General features: G+C 37.0%; 1 protein-coding gene across 1 annotated transcript; it reads left to right on the forward strand.

Moving 5' to 3' along the window:
* The first annotated feature begins 7,413 nt into the window (after positions 1-7,413).
* Positions 7,414-21,503, forward strand: LOC108106656 (protein kinase 4). The gene is made up of 5 exons (XM_017213878.2): positions 7,414-8,011; positions 16,131-16,176; positions 17,829-17,952; positions 19,170-19,285; positions 19,473-21,503. Coding segments are annotated over exons 1-5 (2,304 nt in total). The 5' UTR covers positions 7,414-8,009; the 3' UTR covers positions 21,489-21,503.
* Positions 21,504-24,561: the final 3,058 nt, after the last annotated feature.

Genomic DNA, 24,561 nt, shown 5'->3' on the forward strand with positions numbered 1-24,561 from the left:
TTGATTAGTTTGCCAGGTGGGGGCGTTATCCGATGCTGAAAGATCATCGTTATCATATGCATAGGGAAAACTGAAGAGGAATGTTTTCTTACATAAAATATAAATATTGCTTAGATCTCTTATAAGATAGAATATTCAGACAAAATACAAATAAAGTTTACAAATCAAACTCCTAATGTCATTATTAACTTGTCATAGCTCTAAATATAGCTTATTTAACTGAGACCTCTGAAGGTATGCCATAATTATATAGAATGTGTAAATTGAATTGAAGACGAAATCTGCAATACCGGAACTAGATCATTATTTGCTCTTTGGGTTTTTTTCCAAATCCGGATAAATCTTCATAACTTCTAGAACTTCGCACCTAAACGCTCTTTTCTCTTAACATCCTTTATTTCTTTTTTATCGAAAAGTTTAAACAAAATCTTGTTCGATTTGGTTATAATCACAAGCCATAGGACACCTGTTCTTTATATTTGCCAGCAGTGCTAATTACCTTTACTGCCAATAAGTTTCGAGACAAATTCCCATGTCAGTGATCAGAGAGTTCACTAATTAGACGAGGAATGCATATCTCATTTTTTTTTTTATTATTATTGTTTTCGGGGACAGATGCAAATTTAAGTATGAGAAAAAGAAGTCACAGCGCGAAATTCGTCAGCTCGAATATTTCGAAGGTTTGGGCTTTCGGTTAGTGGGGTATTTATAAGCGAGATCTGAGATTTTATAATCCCGATGTGTCGTTGGCTGTGTGGCACTTCGCACTTGTGCGAAAATTGTTAAGGCAAAGACCCGAATATTTCATTCAGCTTTTTTTTTCGGGCATCTTGTTTCTTATTAACTTGGCCCAACCAAACGGCTGGCCATTTGGCTTGAAGCTTATTGGCTCAATGAATTATGAGCCCGCTTCTTATGAGCATGCAAACAGCATCGAAGTTGTGGGTGTTATGCGTTGTCCAGTTCGTTTAATGAAAATGTTTGGCTCGAACTTTGGCTCTCTTATTTTGTTATTTTTCGTTAGACTTAGATATATATTCGAATGTGTGTATTTTCACCCGCCTCTGTTTCTTTCTACTATTTGTAGGTGGGAAACACCGATTTATTGCGCATCAAATTACAAGAGCCGATCAAAATATTTGCCTGTGGCATCAGCATTCAGCATCAGCATGCTCATCATCATGGTCTGGTGGCATCTTAGCCTTAATGGCCTTGTAATGAAGCGACTAGTAAGCTAATGGCCACTGCTGGAGGTGTATATTACCACATATTTAGATGCAAACTAGGAAGTGGCTTATTTTTGGACGGGCGGAGATATCTCCGATTTATATTTGGAAATAACTTTCTTGGCTGTCTAAGACGGCGTAAATAGCTGGTAATCAAGCAAGAAGTCAACAGTCTGGCGACAAGAAGGGCTAAGAGTTAAGATAAACAAAGTTGTAGAACTTATTTTTACAGAAAATATAAAAAGAAAATAGTTAAATTTTTAGGCTGCTATTTAAAGCTCTCAAAATAATTAGTTTAAGCTTGTACTTTCACTCTTTGGCAATCAAAAGCTTATGATTTTGTGATTTTATTCGATAGCCAAAGTTTGATCTCATCTTTTTAAACTGACCTACAAATACTCTAGAAACTTTATTAAGTTTCTATTAAAATCATTTTACCTTTCCGTTTCAATGAAGGAGAATCCCTTTTGTTAAAGCGAAAAAACCGCACGCCAATTAGCAAGGCATTTAGAAACACATTAACCTTTTCGCCTTGGCCTTAACCTTTCGCCAAAAGAGCGTTAATTCGCTACGAAAATATTAAAAACGCAAATCTTGATTTGATGATGCTGATTCACAGAAGTCGTAAAATGTCATAAATATAACGTATATAGACTGGCGCCAGTTCCAAATTAAATCGTCGATATGATTTTTTACCAATTTTGGGGCACACGCGTTGCAACTCATTTTTGGCTTTCTTTGGCTGATCCCGGAATTTAATTTGCCCGCTTTTGTTAGCCTCGTTTTTTTGTGGAAGTGGAAAATACAAACATAAGCACATTTATTTTGTCATTATTTTATAATACTAATTTGCCCACCGATTGCTATTTTTGTCTTGTGAGCTTTACCTTATTGACACGCATAAATTTGTACGCACTTAAATTTATGTTAATCTTGGCAAAATCTGAAAACACTTCTCACTTTGCCATTGGGGGGATTGTTAATTATTTGCCCAAATACACGTGTTTCAGGTGCGGAACATTGGACTCTGACAAATTTCGAAATTTGTCAGCCTGTTAGAAATTTGTTTTGGAAAATGGAAATTAACCCACCCCTTTGCATATTGGGAATTTAAAATATGATATAGGGGTAACTCGTTTGTTATCTTAAGGGATCAACAATTGTCTGAGGTCTTCACTGTGTGTACACTTCATTTGTTAGCATTTGACAGGCAGCTTACGGATAGGAGTTAAGGATCTAGGAACTACCACTAACCCTCCTCCTGCCAAGATCGATCGGAAGCCAGCCACGCGTTAATGTTAACAGAAGTTCCGATCACTTTCACTTCGAATGGAAACCCAATGATGCTCAACGCATAAATTAGAGATGGAAAATTATCTCTCTGGGGTAAGAGTGTAAATTGCGGGAAAAGAGGGTTGTCTACATTTTCATTAACAAAACTCTTGTTAGTGACCAATGCCAAGCGACAGTTGGCCAGTACCAAATACGGGTGCCCCTTTTTCAGTAATTAAAAACGGGTTCTCATATCGAAAACAAAAACAAAAAAAAACCGAAATAAAATTCATTGTTGGTTTAATTGAATTTGCTGCTCACGAAAAGCTAACAGAAACTGCAGACAATAAAGGAGATATGGAAACGATATGGAAAGCGGTAAATTGGGGGACCCTTGAGAGCTGGAAAGAGAGTTCCATCGATTGATCATGTGTTATCCTGCGGAGCACTGCACTGTCCAGCAACCTTAACCCATCAGCAACACCATCGGCGTTGAAAGGTTAACTCTCGGCACCACTTCACGTCCAGGGACAATCGCTTACAGTTCCTTGGAACGCAGAGATTGCAATGCTCTACAATTTTGGGGGTGTTAGATGTCTTAAATTTTTAGACCCTTAAAACTATGTATTAGGTTTAATCATCTGATAAAAGCAAGACAAGTAATAATAAGTATTTTGGTAAAATTTAATTAAATAAATTTAAAATTTAAATTTAATAAAAAAAAGGTTTATATTTATAAATTGTTTATAATTTGTAAATTTACCTAAGCATTTATTATTTTAAAAATTATTATAAAAATGTAAAAATATTTTTTTTTTGCTTTTATTCTGTTTCCTTGAAAATTTATTAGTTAATTTAGATTATATAAGAAAAGACCTTAAAATAAACTAAGAAAGGGCATCCAATATTCTCCTCCATAAACCCAATATAATTCACATTTGCCTTCTTTTGTGCTTTACTTATTTTTTGCAGATCGTTTTTTACCAACGCCCACCGTTGGCTTTATTTTTTACCTTTGAGCCGTTCTTGTTGTTGGTTTTTTCGCGTTTATCAGTTGAGATCAGGCGGCGGCGGTGGTTCCCGCTTTGGGTTTAGGTTTATCCTGTCTGCCTGTGGTTTTGGTAGTCTCCTTTCTTTTGGCTGCTTTTTTTTTTTTTGGGGCAGTGAATTTTAATTAAAATATTTCTCAGGGTTTTTATTTTCTCTCAGCTTGGAGAGGGGCTAAACTCCCGCCTGGGTAATGAACAAGAAAAAAAGGGGCAAGCAGGGGAATTATCTCCACGGTCGTGAGTGTGACACATTTGTAACAGATATGACAAGCTCGTCTCGGAAGGACACCCACAGACTCATAAATCAGAGTGGCTGCGTTTTGCTTGGAAAAACAAAGCAGGCACAGGAGAAAACCCTAGAAATTGACTTGTCAGAGGACACCTGACATCCTCATAAATATTTGAATTCGTTTTCTTTGTTTTTTTTTTTTAGTTTGCAGTCGTGAAGATTTCACACATTTTTCTCGTTTGCCATTTTTTCACTGCGACGCGACATGGCGCCAGGGACACATTGCCACGGCCTTTTATGCCCCGCTGTGTTGGCCAAAAAGGAAAATAAGAACCGCAAAGGCACTATAAGAATCCTATCTATGATTATGCAGTTATGGCTACTTGGAATTCTCCATGCGGTTGGATTTATTTCGATTCTATAAACACAGAGTGGGTGGGTTATTTTACCTTGGCCAGCCGAAGAGGTGACCTGAAAAAATAAGATTGCATTTTTTATTTAATATCAATTTGTCTGCCTTTTCATTTCCCTAACCACTTGAGACTGACTCTTGGAATTTCGCATCAAATTCAATTAATTAATTTATCATTTCCCTTATCAGCTGATGATTTTCTTTTTGTTTTCATTTCTTTTTTCTGCAAATTGCCAAACTGTCTCATTAATCTTCATTAATGAGTTCTTGATGGGCGGGGTCAAGTGGGTGGTGAAATTTGTTTTAATAGTTAATAATAAAAAAAAGGGAGAAATTTTAATGTTTATTCTTTAAAGGAAAGTGAAGAAATGAGGAAATATTTTTAACTGAAGTAAAAAAATTGCTTATTAATTAGGCATATATTTCATATTTCTATTATAAATGGGTTTTCATTACTAAATAGGGATAATTTTTCTAGAATTTTTCTAAATTTCCTTTTCAAAATCACCCTTAAAATACCATAATGTTGCCGAACATGTTTGATATCAAACCAATCTGTTAATAGCCCCCTTATAACATCCAGCTTAGAAACGCACTGCTTATCCTTATTAACAAAAGCACTGCTTGCTGACTAACAGAGCTCTGTTACCAGACAAACGTAGCTTGGTTGGCAGAGCCAGCAACATGTTGCAACCACAACACGTTTGAACTGTTAAGCAAAGGTGGGAATTCAAAATTCGTAATAAAATCCATGTTAACTGACTTTCCATCGACTTTATCGGATGTAAGAGCACGGTTAATTCCCTTTATCAATTTCATCAGCTTTATAGGCGGGCCATAACTGAAAAATAATACCATGATAAACATTTAGAGCGATCTGATTCGATTATTCTGCCATTTCATCATTGCTATCATATATCACATATCAAAATTCTAAGGCATTCAAATTTCACGACCAAAATTATGCGTCACATAGCTGGCATAGCTACGAAGACGTAAGCAAAATAGCTGACAGCATGGAATATTCGTGATCAGTTTGGTATTTTTGATAACAGGGAGCAATGCTACTGTATTTCGGAGCCCGTCGTCATTCATGGCCAGATCTTCGCTCAAGAGTCTAGTGTTCTAATTGAACCTATCACAAAACTTGTGCAGTTATCTAGGTAACCAGTTAATTGGAAATTGAAACATGAGCAAAGTCCACAGCGACTGTTGCTGCTCTCGTTTTCGGGGAAGTTCCCCTTTGATAGAGTCGGGGATCTCTTATGTTATTCTGTGACAGATCATTGGAATGCCCAAACTAAACATTATTTCCGAAAACTAATATATTTGTTTATTCAAACTGGATTAATGTCATTATAATTGTGCAGTGAATCATCTTTTTAACTTTAATTTAAACCAGTAACCGATCGACAACATATTGCTAATAGTTTTTCTTAAAACTCATTTAATGTTAATTTATTTAATATATGATTTATTTATTTGTTTGTTTATTGTTATTAGCTTGATAGTTATTCTAACATGAATCATATTTTTAACTATAGTTTAAGTTACTAACTGATCAAGAACATCATCATCATGCCAAGTTATTTTATATAATATATCCTCATTTATTCTTGGACATTAGTTTAGTTTCAATCTAAAATGTATCATATTTTCTGCTTAAATCAACATATTTCTAGTAGCTCTCCTAAAACTTACTTTGGATAACTCTTAACTATAACACATTTGCATAACATATTAACCATCTTTATGGTAAGTTCCATTTATTTTCACCTTTCAGTGACCGAAATAAATATTGCTTAATTTAATCTATGTACGATTTGTGCTTTGTTTTTGGGTCGCTGGCAACAACAAGAACACACAATTTGATTTACAGCATGATCAATAAAACTGCCTGATACAACTGGCTGGCTAATCGATCAATATCAAAATGCAGGGGCCAACTTTGCTAATGGCTCGCCAACTGGACCTTGCCCAATATCGCGTCTGGCATTTTCCCTGGCGCATTCGAAGTTTTGGTTATATTTGTATACGAAATTCGAAATTGGGTGGGTGACTAGTTTGGTTTTTTGTAACTTTTTTATATAAAGTGGAGCAGGTGGACGCCACCTAGAGATCATTATCTGACCGGGAGACCTAGTTTTCCTAAATGGAGCAAACATTTCAAGGAATGACAAACGTTAGCGTGTCGGTCTCCTTATTTATGATTACTGACTGCAAGTGGGCTAAGCTTGTGGTCAAAATGGATTATTAGGAAGTGCAAAAAATCCAAAAATTAAGACTGTATTTTGGATAGAGATTCTATAGGAGGATAGATACAGATACAGATTCCGAAAAGTTTTAAAAAGTTTCAATAAAAGGTGATTAAAATATTATATATATCAAAGTATAGAAAAATATATCGTTTAGGAATCCTTAGATATTACATTAGGACTACTTATAACTGTTCTCACGATTAGAAATCATAGCCCTTTAACTTTTCTAAAACCTCCCAAAACAGTTTTTCATTTAAATTTGTCTAAAAATTTCAATAATTTCGGCATTTTCAAAAATTACCAATCATACTTGTTAGATTTCAAGTCCAACCCAAAACGATCTGCAAGGAACTACCAGCCAAGTTAGTGAGGAATTCCGGACCAGCCTTTCCACCGAACCATCTATCACCCACATGGACATGTCTGCGACTCGAAGAATTTATAACGACGAACTGTAAATGCGAGGGGTGAGAATGGCGGGGGCGGTTCGAAGTGAGGGAACAAAAACAAAAATAACAAAAAAACGAAAAACGAAAAGGAAAAACGAACGCGAGACGAACGCGGTTGGCTGGCCGGATTGTCGGTTCGGTTCGAAACGACGACAAACGCTATAGCTCGATGTTCGACGACACTCAGATTCAGATTCAGTTTCTATTCACCTTTCGTCGGTTAAAGATCGCTGCCAGCGGAACCAACGGATAACCAAAGCCAGCCAATATACCCAGCAACAAATGCCTTGGAAAATATTTTTCAAAAATTCCAAGTCACCTAATTACTTGAAATAAAACAAAAATCAAGTGAAAAGTTCGGCTTAACAGATACTGATTTTGTTTTAAAAATCGCACACCCCCAAAACCAGTTAAAAATTATATAAAAATAACATAAAAACACCTACGAAAAATATATATAAAAATATTTTCGAGTGCCCCAGTGCTAGTGGAAAAAAAAGTAAAAAATAAATTTTAAAAGTTCCCGCAAAATTAATCAAATTTTGTGCAACGCGAAAATACACACACACACAAAAAAGATATATATTCGAATAACAAAAAATACAACTAAATATCGTGTCATTGCTGTTGACAAAAAGTGCAATACAAATACAAATATATAACCAATAATAATATATTTATTACAATCAATTACACATATTGTTAATCAAAAGTAATAAAATACGCAAATCAAGGCGATATATTGCATGTACATAAAGTGCGGTTAACAAAATACAAATTGCAAGAATAACAAAAAATTAAATCAAAAAAATAAAACTAAAAAAAAAAACAAACAAAGCCATACGACCGGATTTGATTGCATTTTTTTGCGGTGTAATTGTAAATTTGTTGACGCTGCTTTTTACTGGCCCAAAGTATCAGATTCAGTTTCGCCGTTTCGAGTTTATATGAATTCTGTTTTCTGAATTTCCGCTCGGACTCGAAAGCTCAGCAGAAAATTAAAACTCTTTCGTCGGTCCAATGATAGACTCCCGACGATACTACGCACAAACCCATGTTGGATTATAATTTATACCCTTAAATTTGGGGGCTACAATGCGGCCAGAAGTATACGATGTAAGTTTGCAATTTTAATTTTAATTCTGATTCCTCATTATTTTGATAAAATTTCAATTCAAAAAACCCCTCATTTTTCGCTAATCGCTTACTCTTTTCATGTTTAGCTTTTGTATATTTTTATGAGTATTCACTAGAATTTTTTATAGTAATGATAAATTAATAAAAAGATACTGTGAAGTGAAAAGAAATTGCTTCATGGAAATAAGGCTTAAGGTTTTTAGGGGTAAACTGGAAGTGGTCATGTTGGCTTACAGTTTTTTAGATTTTTACTTTCTGAGAAAAAGTTAAGTTAGGAAAAGGAAATTATTACCAAATGGAAGGAGTATTATTATCTTACTAAAACGTTGTGTTTCAAGAATTTTTAATATTTTTATAGGATTTATTTTATTAATATTAATATGCTTATCAGCTTTCTTCGACCTCTTATGTCTTTAAAAGTTAGCAAAATTACTTAAAATTGTAATGCTTAAAATCTTTGTTCTCTAAAAAACATTTACAGTTAAGAGATCTATTATTTATGGTTATTAATTTCTTAATACTCTTTCAAACTAATAACTGCAAATCCTTAAACCACGTGCAAAGAAAGGAACACGCCATGCAGAAACCAAAACCAAACCATACGCAATCCAAGAAATAATCCGCAAATACCATGACCTGTGTTCTTCTCTCCCTTTTACTTTTCGCACAATTCCCAAACACAAATACAGAGGCAACTATAAAAACATAAATTATATATACATATATATATGAAATATACATAAAGGGCTGTTTATCTGGCGGAACGCAATTTCACTTAAAAAACAATTTCCAAAAGCACAATTATATGTTCGAAACAAGAAATATGAAATGTGCCAAAGACCAAAGACCAAGTCCGAGTTTCGGTTTCAGTTTCGGTTTGTGTTAATGTTTCAGGTTCAGGTTCAGGTCCATAATTGCCGTTTATAACTTGTTATGGCACCAACACATGCAAGCTCTCAGGATAAATCAGCGTGTGTGTGTGTATTTGGTTTTTATATGTATGCGTACAACCCCTTTTTCGAAAAAACTTTCGAGGGTTTTTCGCGCGTGTGTGTGTGTGTGTGTGTGGCGTGTTCTGATCTCAGGACATTTACCTGAGTTATAAATCAATTGCAAACGCGCCAACCCTCGGCTTAAATCGCCTTGCAAAACTCTCAGGGAAAACTAAATCGAAACTAAAACCTTTTAATTCGTACTAAGACAGATTAATTCTGCCTAATTTCCACACCTTTTTTCGAAATCATAAACCAGGTTCAACCTTTCATAAGGCAAACATTGCCACGCCCCAGAAAATATTTTTGGAGAGCCACGATAAGAAACGCGTTTTCTCCTGTAAAAATAGACAATATTTGATTTGATAATTCGAATTTGTTCGCTTCTTTTATTAATTAAACGGAAATACGTTGTGATAACACGAGAACGAGAACAGAGAACAGAGAACTCATGGGTTTGGTCTAAACTGGATTGATAAGCACGTTGGTATTTTCTTTGGGGGCCCAAAAGATGATCACAATTAGTAGAAGATCATACATAATGGTTGCCCTCTTTTAAAATATATTTTAGACTAATCTACACCCTCAAGAATTTTATTGAAATTTATGATTTGGCCACGAGGCACGAGCTCAAATGCCAAAACATCATAAATACATCTGTGACATGGCACATATTTTTGTGCAGCTTTGATTAATGCAATCGTTAAGCCCACACAACCCAATCTTGCCTCATTTGTTACCGTTAACCTTGGCCAACTGCACTCTTTTTCCTCCAGAATTCCTAGAATTTTCCCAACCCTCTGATTATGTTAATTAGTTTTAAAAACATTGAACTATCATTAAAAACGTGTCAGGTTCCTGGTTCATACTAAAAGGTTCAATAGTACGCTCATGTAAAGTGTACGAAAGTTTGTGGGAATTAGCAGATTAACAAAAGTTTGTTGGCGCCCAAAGCTGCTAAATGAAAAAAATGTCACATCCAGGTTTATAATTAAGTTACGCGCGGATGGAAAAAGCTGTAAACAGAAAGTGGGCTAAAAACTGGCTTAAATAATTGGGTCCCCAAACATATGACGCCACAAGCAGCAAATCGGAACTTGTCATTAGGAAACGTACCCCAAAGGCACGTCCCTACAAATGCTCTGTAATATTTCTGTACAGAGATAACACCGATGATGTATATAGCTTATAGACTATATCAAACGATTAGTCACATTGGCAGCTGCGTTTCAGGGGTTTCATGTACTATATAGAAAAGCCGTCGGCGAAAAGGTCGCATCTGAATTTGTTGTTTATTATTATTATCAGTTTACAGAGTAAAGAATTCGCAAATTGCATGCCAGACACACTTTTAAGCCACCTGTATACGATATTCTATATCTGTCTGGATTAGCCTTAGAGGAGTGGAGTTTTCAGTGCGATAAGGCAGCTTATTTTGGCTATCTTTGATTCGCAATCGATCGATTTTCGGTCTATATGGCTTAATACCTTTACGACCGGTTCAATGCCAGTGACTAAGTGGCCAAGATCTGTAGGCGAGCCAACCCCAATAAACCCCAGATCTGAGCCGACGGCCAAGTTCTCACCAAGTTGGTGAGTACAACTATACAAACGAGTTCGTCACTATCTTATCAGCGAAGAACACGTTCAAAATATACGCCACGGCGTACTACGCGTACTACGTTCATATATACTCGGCTATATCTTTATATATATATATATAGGTATATATACAAAATAATAACAATACGCCAAAAAAAAGAGAACCATGCGGCCGTCAAGTGTTTACAGTTTGTTTTGCTTTTTCGCATAGCACTAAAAAAGCCCTATCAGAAAAGCCCCTCCCCCAATAGTTTGTGGCCCCCTCAAAAGGGATCCTCTATGAACTTTTACTACGCTTTTTTTTCTTCTTTTTCAATTTTACAACTCGATGAAGTTTTCCACGCTGATAAGTTCGCTTTCTTTAAAGGGCAATTTGAAATATTTGCCAAGTGCAACGGCGGGAGGGCTGATTAATTGTTCGATTTTTGGCAAATATTTGCATTGCACACGTTTGTCGTTGCACCTGACCCACAAATGCTGTTCATTGGTTGTACTTTATTGGGGTTGTCATTGTTGGCTTAGTGTTTCGTAAAAGGAAAAACAAAAGAAAAACCCTACAAATACACACCCACTTTCTGCTGAGTCCGACGGCGACGACGACGACGACGTAACGAAAAATCATCAAAGATAAAACGCATCGCGATGGGAGATTTTGATGAATTAGAAAGTTATGCGGCGAGAAAAGGTGTTTCTCTGAAAGCTAATCAGCTTAGCGATTGATTTATCTTTTCGGTTTATTGTCTAGTTGATTTATTGGCAATCGACTATCGGCGGTTATCAGATATTTACAGTAATGTAAAACTCGCTTTTATAGAACCCCCCAATAACTCTTGATAACGCCTTCGATTTCGATATAATGATCGTTTCCTATTTCTTTTTGAAACCATATCAAATGTATTTGCTTAGCCATTTAAGCCGGCAATTTAGTTGGAATGGAAAACGAAACACGCGTTTTCCCAACCCCCCACCACCTCTCCTGGTTCAGGTGCAAGGCAATTATTATTTACTTCCAGTAAAAAAAAGGTGTCATATTTGAGTAGCCCGCTCGTAGTCCCTAGACAAATTCAATGGATGCACTTGCCATGTTTGCCTTAAACTCGCCATCGTCTCATCGATTTCGTCGCCATCTGCTTGTCTCTTTCTTTAACCCTATACCCCATCTCTTTCGCTCTGTCTGGCTGGCTGGCTGGCTTGCTGGCTGGCTGGCGGCGGTGTTGACACTTTGGGAAAGTTGCTGAATGCTTAACAAAGTATATTCGCTGCCACTTAAGTAGCCCGGACTTATCAAAAGGGCTGAGAGAGCAGCGCCGAAAGCCGCTTATCACCTCCGACGGTGCAGCTGTCCCGGTGGCGAAAATCGCATTAGATACAACCCCCCTCTGTATAGAGATGTATTGTAGTGGTTAGGGGAAAAAACAGGGGGTGGTCACAGAGAGAGAAAAAACATGATATTTATAATCATTAATGAAACTCCCTCTCGCTTTACTAACAATCAAGACCATCATTAATAAAAGTTTCTTAAAATATTTATAAAAAGTTAGCTTGTAATAATATTATTGTTAGTAAAAAGTATACAAACCGAACTTGCACTACTTTTTTTCCCAGTGGATTCATAGGTAAGAGGGGCGGCTTGCTAATGAGGCGAGATTTGTGTGGCGGCACGTCAACTTTTTCAGCATTCCAGAGTGTTTTTATTCAGCCATCTCCCCCGCAGCCTTGACATCAAATGATTCGTTCTCCTATATATATCTACTGAACAGTCTGAAAACAACATTAGCTTATCGCTGGGGTACACTGAACTCTCACGGATTCCCATTCCCATTCCCGTTGCTGTTACTGTTGCTGGTGCTATTCCCTATTTCTATTATATTTTTGGGGCGTTGCTTTTGGTGGCTGCAAGTTCAAGAGGTTTTCGGGTTGAGAAAGAGGGAAAGCAAGCAAAGCGAGATGGAAGGGAAAGAGCTCTTCCAAGCGGTGCCAAAAGTATGCAAGGCTTTTTGGCTTGGTGAGAGGAATCTTAAGAGTTAAGGCTTAATTAAAGTTGTCTGGAAAATGGCTAGGAAAATGTAAGAAAATTTGATTAAAGGGAGTTTGCTTTAAAGATAATTTATTAGAAAACTTAGCCATAGAACTTAAAGGGGTTACACTTGTAATTTTTTCTAATTTACTTGCCACTTTCTGCCTAACTTATTATTTATTATCCACCCCAACTCTTGATCACATTTGCATATTGTTCTACTTCTCAAGTCGCATTGAAATGCATACTTCACATTCCCAAACCGAATCTGAATCCGAATCCGAATCCAATCCCAACTCCCACTGCCTGTTGCAGTTGCAATTGCAGTCGCTGCTGAGAACATTATACATATACTTGTAAATATTTTCATATAATGCCCACCAGCTCGGCGCCCTGCTGCAAAAACAAAGGCAACAAAAAGTAATAAAAAAAAAAGAAGAAACTGGCAACTGTCAAAGTCAGTTGAGGACTTGTGTACACACATATAGAACGAGAATATATATATATCCATCCCTTTTCCAGTTGGAACTTCATTAAGTCGGGACAGAGCAAACACGTAGAAAAAGTTGCAGTTGCAGCCGGAGAGTATCAGGGGGCTAGCCGAGGGATGAGGCTTAGGGTTGCTCGGCTCGAAAAGCGCAAGGTGGATGATGTAAGAGTATTAAGTAACAGCCAGTTCCCTTGCAATCCAACCCCTAAAACAAAAGGAAAAAAATTGCATTAAGTGCAGCAGGGCAGAGTAAAAAGTAAATTACACAAAAAAAAATATCCCAACAAGGGGTAACCATTACCCATCATCATTATGATCTTTCACATATCATCATCATTACAATCAAAATTATTCGCACAATTGACAGCATAAAATTTCACACCCAAACACGTGGCAGTTGACTTGGGGGCAGTTACACGGACCTCAATTACATGATGGATTACCCCCCAGAACACGTGCCCGCAATCAGAGTTCAATGCTATCACTTTCTTTGGCCGACTATCTTGGCCAAATCTTTCTGCCAATTCATTTTTCTGTCCAAATACTTTATGGCCTAATCTAATCGGTTGCGCATTCCGCAGATGCCATATTTATTTTGTTTTAATACATATACATACATAAACATATTACGAAGTACGGAGTACAATTATATGGTTAGATGTGAGTTGGAAGCAACAAGTGTTAAAGTCCAGATGCCAACACGTGCCCCGTTCTCGAGAGACTCGCGACTCGAGACTCGCAACTCGCAACTCGAGACTCGAGAGATTCGAGGCCCAAACTAGTTTGCATTCGATTTGAATCGAATTGGAAAAGACCCGGTGCTTAGCATATTATCGATCGATGCGATCGGGGCGAAACACTTGGAGTTTAATTTTAATTTTAATTTCCAGATTTATATGTATTGGCCATTGGCCAGTGGACGGTGGCCGAAAGCCAGCACAATCGAGTGGACAAACTAATTAAAGGCCTGAAAATGTCGCCAGCGATTAGATTGCACATTTCAAACAGTCGTTGTTGTTGCTGGATACTATGACGTAGATAATATTACGAAAGGAGGTTCCACTATTTCGTTTTTTCCAGACTTTGTCAATGAAAAGCTTCCTCGTTCGGGTGGTCCCTGTTAAGAAAAAAAATCTAAAAAAATAAAAATAAAATAAAAATGTGCTCACGTAGCAAAAGGAAAACTTATCAATCCAAAAACTATAGCTATTTAGAATTCAGAACACATTTAAGGTGGCCCCTTCGATATTGCGTAAGTCCAAGACCAAGGAAACTGGGGACTCAGCATAGAGGGGCCCTTCTGGCTCCGTTCTGAGCTCCTGTCTGCATACCAAATAAGGTAATTATGAGTCGCAGAAGGGAACAAAAGTAAAGCACAGACAGAGGCGACTGGCCCATAGAAGCGGTATCGTGTTACATACATGGGAACCGCTTGTGCACTGGGAAAAAAATTTTTAAAAAAATACAGGAAAGGTTTTCAGGGAAATATAAATCTACTTACTCTGCTCATTATTTACTTTATCATTTCATTTCTTTTGTTAACTAACAATACTAATTCGAATTATTTTAGACATCTCTTTTTTACCTATAATTTCTCTCTCTGTTAAACCGCGGGTCATGCGTTTGGAGCCCTTTGTCTGGTCTTAGAGAACTCCTGAACTTTTCAAGTTTCGGTTTCAATTTCAATTTAGGTTTAGGTCTTTCTTTCTTTTTTAGGTATGCGGTTGCCAGCCCACAAAAAAGGCTTTTCCCTTTTTCCCTTTTGGTCTAACTACCTAAGCTAACTGAAATTTCGTAAGCCACTCTCATTGATCTGTCAGCAGTAGCTTCTTTATTTACTTTGAAAAGCCAAATTACTGAGAATGCTGGCTAAGCATAAATTGGCAAGGCTTCAAGTTGATTTAATTGCTTGCCAAGCTGGTGAAATAAAAAAAAAAATAATATAAAATAAATGTTGTTCCTTCGGCGATGCATTGTGAAATTTCATTTAGAATGCCAATGCCGGCGTGTGTGTGTTTGCACATTTCAAATGGAACTTCATTGTCTGCTGTGAAATTGAAAAATGATAAAAATCGCACGCCAACAGGCATTTGATTTGCCAGAGGGAGGTTATTTTTTGTTTTTATTTTTACATTTTTTTTGGGACTGCCCACTGAGAGGGTTAGGGATTTCGGATTTGGTACCAAATTGCTCTGCTCGCCTCCTCCTGGGGCTGTTTTAACTTTTGACTCTCGTTCGTTCGTTCGTTCGCTGTATATAGTATATTGATTTCTTGAGCTTGAATTCTTTGCGTTTTCACTTTTCAAGCGCAGAACAGTGAGACCTTCGTCTCAAGAAACTACCCTTCTGGGTCTTGAGTTCTGTTCGTAGTTCTTGTGTTTTGTAGTTTTTGTAGTTCAGTTCAGTTCAGTGCTAAGCTGAAATCAATGACCTTTTGGGCCCGGGGGATTAGTTGGTCGTGAAACAGAATATGCAGTGCGGAAAGTACAACAAAATATGGCAAGACTTGTTCGGCTGAATCGATAAAATAAAAGGAGAAAAAAAAAAACAAGAAAAAACAAAAAATAAAAGCACATTTTTCTCTGGCGTTTTCCGAGTGGCCACTTGTGGTCACTTGTGATGGGGTGACATTGAGCCAGAGGCACTGGAAGGGCTCTCCATGGAAATCCAATGGATATATATATATATATATTTTGCTTATATAAATACATTTTTAAAGATCTCACGATCGGCCGTTAAATGACTTAATTGCTGTTTAAGACGGAAGTTCGTCTCGGGAAACAAAACGAATATAAAGCTGAAAACAAATCAATAAAACCAATAATAATCATTAATAATAATCTGTAAGATTTATGCAAATGCTTCTCCTTTAAGTCACAACTCAACTCTTTATTTATAGTGGCTAGCGTAATTTTGTTTTGAATATTAAATATTGAATACTGAAAATATTAAAATATTGAAAAAAACTCATTTCGTTTATTTTTCGCCTACTTACAGGTTACCACAGTCCATGCTGACCAATGTCATAACTATTTTTACACTGGTGAGTTTTTGCCCTAGTAGTAGACATTTTTACTAACTTCTTAAACTTTAAGATGGGGTAAAAATTAAGGTTAATTTACTATATTACCCAAGAATACTTTTAAGTCACCTAAAACCTTGATCCAGTTTTGTCTTTTTGGCTGGGCGAAAAGCATCTGGAAATCTTCAATCTCAATCGAAAGCTGTCTTGTTTTCAACACACTCCGAATAATTATCTTGAGAAATGTCAAAATATTTTTATACGTTCGAGAGATTGAGTGTGTGTAATCGAAATCGGAGTGTGGGGGAAGTTTTGATATGGGGAGCGTGTGTACATTGGAGTGGCTCTCCGTTTTTTTCCCCCTCTTTCTGTTTTTTTTTTTTGTTGTTGTGGGGTCTCTCCACTTGAGGCGGCCCATAAAAAAATAATAATAATTATTATTATGATTATGATTGTTACACATACACGCGAGGGGGAACGTCATTGAACTATGGAAAAGGTCGCACGGCATATTTTGGTTTTTTTTTTTAGAAGTGCAAACAGAAGGCCTTACTTCCCTCTCTCTTATCCATCTTTCTGGAAAACTGACATTGTGTCAACTTTAACTTGAAAGATCAGAAATACGAGAAATGTTAACCTTGTTAACTTGGGGAATACGAATGGAATTTGTTATAGTTCCATAAATTGTTCGGCACGCGTCGATTTTTTGGCTTGTTTTGTTTATGGTTTCTGACCAAAAAAACCCATCGCTTACCCACGCCAAATCCCTTTTAAGCCCTCTGCAAAAGTCAAGCGTTATTTTTGGTCATTCGCCTCCTTAAAAATAACTAATAATGCTTACTGGCCGACTTTGGTGCCGTGTGTTATATACGCCCCATGAGCACATTATAGAATGTTATGATGTATGAGAAAGGTCCGATTTAAGACCCCATAAATACCCGATTTGCACTCGCCACGCTATATATATGTCAGATGTCTAGCCCATTCGATTGTTTTGCTGATTTGCATATTTTGTTTATTATATATTATCAATATGATAGAGTAATTGTGATATCAGACGAAGAGTGGGTCGAAATTTGATTGATCAAAGGTCGAAAACGTGCCTTGGGTTGGTGGGCATGAGACATACACGTGCCAGGTGGTGAAATATATCTTTCTGGAAGCTTAAACTTATGTCAGGTGATTTTTAATAGGTCTAGATTGTGATTATTACAAAATAGTGGTAATATCAATTAGCATTAAGGAAACTCTACAGATTATCCACTTCGTTACCAAGCAATTAAAATTCCTAATGGTAGATTTTTCAACCAACCGCCTCTTCCAATTTAAATGCATGGGAACGAGACACTTCCCATATGTGCAGAATGTCAAAGCTTAGGACAACATATCCCATTGAGAAACCAATTACCTGGACTACCATACCGTACCTATCTGCCATAGGAAATGGCCAACTTGTCCAGTGGGCTCAACTTTGACCATAAAAATCTCGTGTCGCATGTGCTGCGTCGGGGCTGTGTAATAAAAAGCTCATCGTATTAATGGAAATTTATGGGGCAAAAAGGGTTACTCTGGGGCAAGGATTAGTCGCCACCAGATGTGGCTGTAATGCAAATGAATTGTCCATTAATCGAGCTTCTCTAACCCTCTTCTCTCTTCTCTTCTCTCTATTCCAGATTGCTTTTGTGATGCCAGCAGGCGCCGCGAAAAATGTTCTAACATTGAGCAAACACAGCGATCGGGCGCTGCACATCAATTCGCACGGCAAAGTGACCGCCGAGAACATATTGCGATCATATCGTAAGTATATATATTATATATATATCATAAAGTAATAAATTATACCGATCTGGAACTGAGACGGCACTTACTCATCAATTACCATTGGCATTTAAATTAAATTGGCATTTATACAAGTACTTCTATAGATGCGTATGTTTGCAGATAAAGTAGGGCCTGCTTAAGGGGGAAAAATATGAAAAAATGATTTTCAAAGTTGAAAAAGATTTTATTTATTTTTAAATCCCTTTTTTATCTTTCAAATTAGTCTTTAAAACTGAAATACTTTCCTATAAAATCATTTCAGCAAGTCTAAACTAGCCAATTTGACCTGTAGCCATACTTTGAACTCTGTCTGGGTCTTGGCTCTTCATCTGTGTCTGTGCATATTGTGTGCTTAATTAAATTATTGGTAATTTAATATTTGATTGATGTTATGAACCGCGCCGAACAGCGCCCATTGCGGTTTCGCCTTTGTTTTGTTTTTGCCCAACTGGTCTTAATTTATACGGAATTCATTTGCTGCGGTTTCCAGGCCTCTGGCATTTCTGAAGTTCACGAACAGCCCTCGTTTTTTGTTATTTCTTTTTTTTCCATATTCATTGTGGGTTGATGGCTGAGCGAAAGTGACAAGATCAGGCGCCGCCTTGCGTCACTGATAAGTCAAGGAAAGAAGCGACTTTTACCGATCCACTGGCTATATATATATGCGTAAATTTAATACACAAACTCAATGAAACGGAAACAAATTTTTGTCAGCTCCGGCATTTTATCTTATCGGAACTCAGGTGCTACTGGGGCAATTTGATCGATTTGCTGGGTCTTCGAAGGTCTTTCCCCAAAAAATAAAACTCAAAACTCAAATCCAAATCGTAACCCCAAGTCAAATCGTTTGGAATTATCAGGCTTAGGTGTATTTTCAGGGTTAAAACCTTTTGCTAAGTGACTGCAGAGAGTTCAACGACTCAGCGCCATTAATTGACTTAGTCGATTTATTGATTCGATCAAATGTTCCACTGAAAATGCCACACATAGTTTCACATTCTAATCGAAAGCCCCTTCATAACTTTATCAAAAACCTTTCAATTAATTGGGTTATCTGTAAAGGGGGGCTGCTTGAAGTGGTTCCAGTTCCAGTTCCATTAAATATTTACACAATAACCGTCGCTGGTTTTTGTTTGCCAATAATTAATTAATTTTTTTTTGGTTTTTATTATTTGTCTTTTTTTCACATATAGAATACTTCACCATGAAAGCTGTCAACGATGTGTTCAGCTTGGATTTCAAAATCACCATCTACTCGGCAGATGTAGGCTACTATCTGTGCTTCCATCAAGGCAGACTGGTTGGAAAGGTGAGTTCTTGTAGATATTAACTTGGATATTAGTTTTAGTTTTATTAGTCATAAAAAATTCATAAAGATTTTTGACAAATTTCGCGGTTTTCTTGGTTCTTAAAGTAATGGATATTAATTTTATAAAAATAAAAACTTGACTTTACTAACTTCCCTCTCTCTCTTCTTTTTTTTTTAATTTTCACAGAAAAACGCCACAAAGGAATGCCATTTTAAGGAGCAGATTTTTGGTGGCCATCAAAACTTCAGCAGCGCCTACAATCCAATGCTGCGAGTTGGTTTTAAGGGAAACTTAAAGCCAATTGGCTTAAATGATTTTGCCAAGCCGAAAGTGATGGAGAAGGCCATATTATTTTTCTTTCCTTTGAATGAGAAGAAGTTCAATTTGCATTTGGCAAACGTATTGAGCAAAAGCTCTACTACCACAACAACAACTACATCAACAACAACCACAACAACAACAACAACCACAACACCACCCAGTACTACCAAAATCAGCTCCACAACAACAAAAACAACAACAACAACAGCTAACCCAGTGGCTGTCACAAAAAGGACGCGTCCGAAATCGCGTCGCCCAACAAGTATTAATAGCGATAGTAGCAACATCCATAACCCTGACAACAGCAACAGTAATAGCCTTAAGTCCTACAACCAAGCCAATAGCAACAACAACAATAACAACAACAACAACAACATTGAGCTGGATCCGCAGCAACAGGAGATCCTGCAAAGGAATCGCAAGCTGCATCGCCGCCTGAGATTGCAACAGAAGAAGCAACGAATGCTAGAAAAGCAACAGCAGCAGCAACATCGCCGTCGCCATCGGCAACATGGCACATCGGGTCTGATGGCCCAACCGCAGCCCAAAAATCTGGTGGTCCGACATCATCACAATAATTCCACCATAATGGAGCGACGTAGACGTCGCCGTTTGGAGCGGCAGCAGCACAAGTTGCAGCGGGAGTTGTGGGAGCGGGAACAGCGAGAGGCGGGCGATAAGGAGAGAGAACGCGAGCGGGTGGAACACCTGCCCAAGGCCACCTCCTCAGCCTCATCCTCATCCTCATCCTCGTCAACGGCCACATCAACGGCCTTGACTGCCACAGCTGCCTCGTTGGCACCCAGCGCTTTTAATCTGGTGGCCATAATGGCCGCAAGTCGTAGGAAGCGGGACAGGCGAAAACGCTCGACAGGAGCAACAGGTGGTGCGGGTGGGGGTGCAACAGGTGGTGCAGCAAGGGGAGGTAACAATAGTCCACCCGATGCTGATATGCAACTGGTTGAACTGCCCTCGCAGCGATTGCAGCAGCAGCAGCACCAGGATGAGCCACAAAACGAATACTCAAAACCCTATGTTAATAGTAACTTAAATTTAAACTTAAACTTAAACCAACTAATTGATAGTAATAGCGCTAATGTTAATCATGCAATACCTGCCTTGCCAAAAAACTACAACTACTTGTACAGTAACGAGCATTATAATTTGAATACTAAAAGTAGCACGACTGATTCTAGTAGTTTAGACGTTAGCACTAAGTTCGATAGTCCAAATAGCCATAGCCCTAGCCATAGCCATAGCCCTAGCCATAGCCACAGCGCGTTCAATCAGAATATTGACAATAATCTTAAGCAATTAAACGATCGAATTGACAATGTCTCAACTGAGAAACCAGTTGAGACATCCGTGACCCAAGATGACCAAGGTGACCTTGAGGAGACAGTTAACGAAGAAACTGTTGTTGAGAATCGCAATCATATTGATGCTAATAATATAATCGACGATAGCTATCCGAACGATGAGGAGCACGAAGAGCTGATTCTAAAGAAACTTCTTCGTAGCTTTCAAAAGCTGCAACAGCAACATGTGCAGCAGCAACAGCAACAGCCACAGCAGCAGCAACAGCAGCAGCAACAACCTAATATTGATAACCCTAACGTAAATATTAATGTTGTTAACAATAATCAGAATCATAATGATAATGGGCTGCTGACAAATAATAACCATAATAGTAATTACAATGAGCAATTTGCGAATGACGATGAAACGATACGAATTCAAAATAATAAATATGAAACACATATAGTACAATACAAACATGCGGTATTTATTTGGAAAATAGTTGGGGGTTTCTCTGGGAAATTATCTCTAACTTTCAAGCATATCATTTTTTTAAGGCGTCGAAGGAAGGCTTACAGCTAAAGGAAATAATCGTAGTTTGCAGTTAGTTAGCTGCACGAAACAGTCTTTCGTTTAGCTTTACGCCTTGTTCTTACCATTTCATGACTTAAAAAGCTAGACAAATATTGCAAGAACTGTTTGGCAATCTTTAGCCTGATTTTTAACCAAAAAAAGTGGATTTTGTTCAGATCAATGCCAAAAACTGGGAATGGATATGGATATGGAATGTTGAACTCGTAATTAAATTTCCAGTCGACTGACATTCACACTTCAAAATGTACGTTTTTGTCCATTTTTTGCAAAATTTGATGGTGTAACCCCTTATCATAAATGCGAAAATCGTTACCAGGATTTCTGTTCCAAAAGTCAGTGTTTTGACAATATCAAAGGTCGGAACATGGAATGTCATATCTCGTTGAGCTTGTAAGTAAATTTCTAATAGAACTGTATTCTCACCTACAAAGCTAAAACTTTGTTCATTTTTCGCAAAATTTGATAATGTAACCCCTTATCAAAAATGCAAAAATATGGCAAAAATTAGAAATTGCCAAATCAGTCGGACAATGATAAAAACTTTAAGTTCGGGTCGTTAGCTACACAAAACATTCATTCTTTTAGCTGTACGTCTTGTTTTGGCCATTTTATGAATAAAAATCTATAAAAATTACTCCAAAAATGGCTCCAAATTGGTTATCCTAATTCTGAGCTTAGAAACTCAGTATTTTTTCTAAAACAATGCCGAAAGGTGGTCAAAATATGGTATTTCATACCTCGTTGAATTGAATTGAATTAGTTATGAAAATTCGATCGGTATTTACATCCAAAAATTGTATGTAAAAAGTTTAAAAAAGACGGAAAATTATACAAAACATAAGTTTAATTTTCAGGATACCAATTCGTGATTTCATCCCAGAATATCAGTATTGATGAATTCTTTTGCTTTATTATTAACATTCATAAAAACATGACTTATAGTTTTTCCTTCAACAAAAAACCTTATCAGCTTAGCCATGTGAAAATTTCCCTCAAATAACATCTCGCAATCCGAAAACATCTATGGGCCACATTTTTGTGGTCACCCAATTTGGGTATTCAAAATGCACATTCCAGCAAATCGTAAAATAAAAATCAACGGAATTAAAATCAAAACATAATTCGAAAATCGTGTAACAATTGATAAGAATCTACAACAATGTGACAATGTGTAAATCTCCTGACTGCCTGACCTCAATCTGTTCGGATAACAATAAATTATCTGGCGGCCAAAAGTCGCCACAAAGTCGCGTGCAAAACGCGTGGGCGATTTTCAAAAAATATTTCCATCACATCTTCTTCTTTTGTATTTCGTATTGAGAGTTCGATCCAGCGTTGGAAACTGTGAATATGTGATAGATGTTTCGAACCATGTTGACACCGCATAAATCATAAATAAAGATTTTTATATTAATTTATGCAAAGTACCCGAGATGTATGGCGTGTCTGAAATTAATTAACCAGCGTTTTTCTGTGTCGCAGCGACACATGCAAATTTGGTTAGCTTTTCAGGCCTCACATCGCCTAGGATTTATCAACAAACTACCTGAGCTTGAACTGTCCAACAGCTCTGTCCAGTCGACCGACAGCTCTGGCCAAAACAAAGATCTCTCACTCTCCCTCGATCTTGGCCAACTGGCGCCGCTTGTCTGTGATCGCGCCCCTAAGCGAAAAACTCCAAAACGAAACGCGCCACGCCAACGCCTTAGACCGACATTCGGAGTCGGCAAATGCTGCTAATGAAATTTTATTATACTCTAACAGCAATAATTTATAAATTTGTTTAACAAAAAATAAATTTGTTAAGCAATAAATTTAAATACGCAAAGCACTTGCCACTTTTTTGTAAGTCGCTCTGCGATCTGTCTGCTACGAGGCTATCGAGATGCTCTCACGGTTCGGGTTGGTATTTTTTATCTGTAGAATTGATGATAGAATCTTTGGTTTATTAACTTTGCTTTGGGAGTTTGTCATTGGCTAATATGGGTTTTCAAACCAAGGGCACTGATCACTGATCAGAATCGAGAATCTTCCATTTAAAATGTCTTACTTAATCGGAAATAATCGGTAAATATTAAAATAATTCATTATGTGTGATGAGAATAATTAAATATTAATTAAATATTATAAACAGCAGGAGGAAATCATTATATAGATGTTTGAAGATTTTATCTGGATAGCCTAAGATGGAATTAATTTTCCATTAACTCTCACCACTTTTTCTATAAATACGTTTAGTTTATTAAAGAAATTTGTATTTATTCTAACACTTAAGAGCAGACCTTCTAATTAATAGTATATATTATTACTTTACATTAGAAAAGGCATTTTGGTAAGCAATTTATTTAGATTTATTGACTTTTAATTACTGCGGAACTTTTTCCAGAATTATTATTCACGTTTTTCCATAATTTTTGTTAGAAACCTTAAAAAGTGACTAGACCCACCCATCGCATAAGTTTAACGCTTTGTCCGGCACTTAAATGTTACACCTTCCCTGGCTGGATGAGCAGGTTTTTATTTATGTTTGGATTTTTTTTTTGGGATAGAGGGGAAGGAAGTGGAAAATATCAAAAACCCAAACAAATAAAATTCGAAATTTGCATTAGAATACGTCTCGGTTTGGCGTCAAAATAACTCAACGGCAAATAGCTCACTGGTTTTGAGTTGAATTTATCACCCAAGACCAAGTCCAAGAACAACATATCGGTTAGGAATGTCGGTAGATATATATACCTCTATATATATTTATATACATTATATTTAATTTTATTACTTTCTTGGATAAACACACATTTTTTTGTGTGCTAATTTTCGGCCAGGCGCCTTCGAAATTTCATTTGAATTTTGTGGTTAAGATTTTTTTCTCTTTTTGGTATTTTGTCGAATGTTTATTAGCCAAATTAGCGTGTCAGGTGAAATTTAAGCAGATTTTAGTTGAGCATCGCCGGCTGTTTATGGGAAAATGATTAGATCCGCTTATGGCCGGGTATCGGTGAGTTGTGTTTTTATGCGTTTATTTTTATGACACTTATTCTAATGAAGAAACATTTTAAGCTAT

This window comes from Drosophila eugracilis, unplaced genomic scaffold, assembly GCF_018153835.1.
Source record: "Drosophila eugracilis isolate 14026-0451.02 unplaced genomic scaffold, ASM1815383v1 contig_90, whole genome shotgun sequence".
Lineage (NCBI taxonomy): Eukaryota > Metazoa > Arthropoda > Insecta > Diptera > Drosophilidae > Drosophila > Drosophila eugracilis.

What these genes read in the sequence shown, in the direction of transcription:
- LOC108106656 (XM_017213878.2), top strand. An exon ending in TCATAACTATTTTTACACTG is followed by an intron (nt 16,177 to 17,828) that starts GTGAGTTTTTGC and finishes TCTCTATTCCAG; the next exon opens with ATTGCTTTTGTGATGCCAGC. An exon ending in AAGGCAGACTGGTTGGAAAG is followed by an intron (nt 19,286 to 19,472) that starts GTGAGTTCTTGT and finishes TAATTTTCACAG; the next exon opens with AAAAACGCCACAAAGGAATG.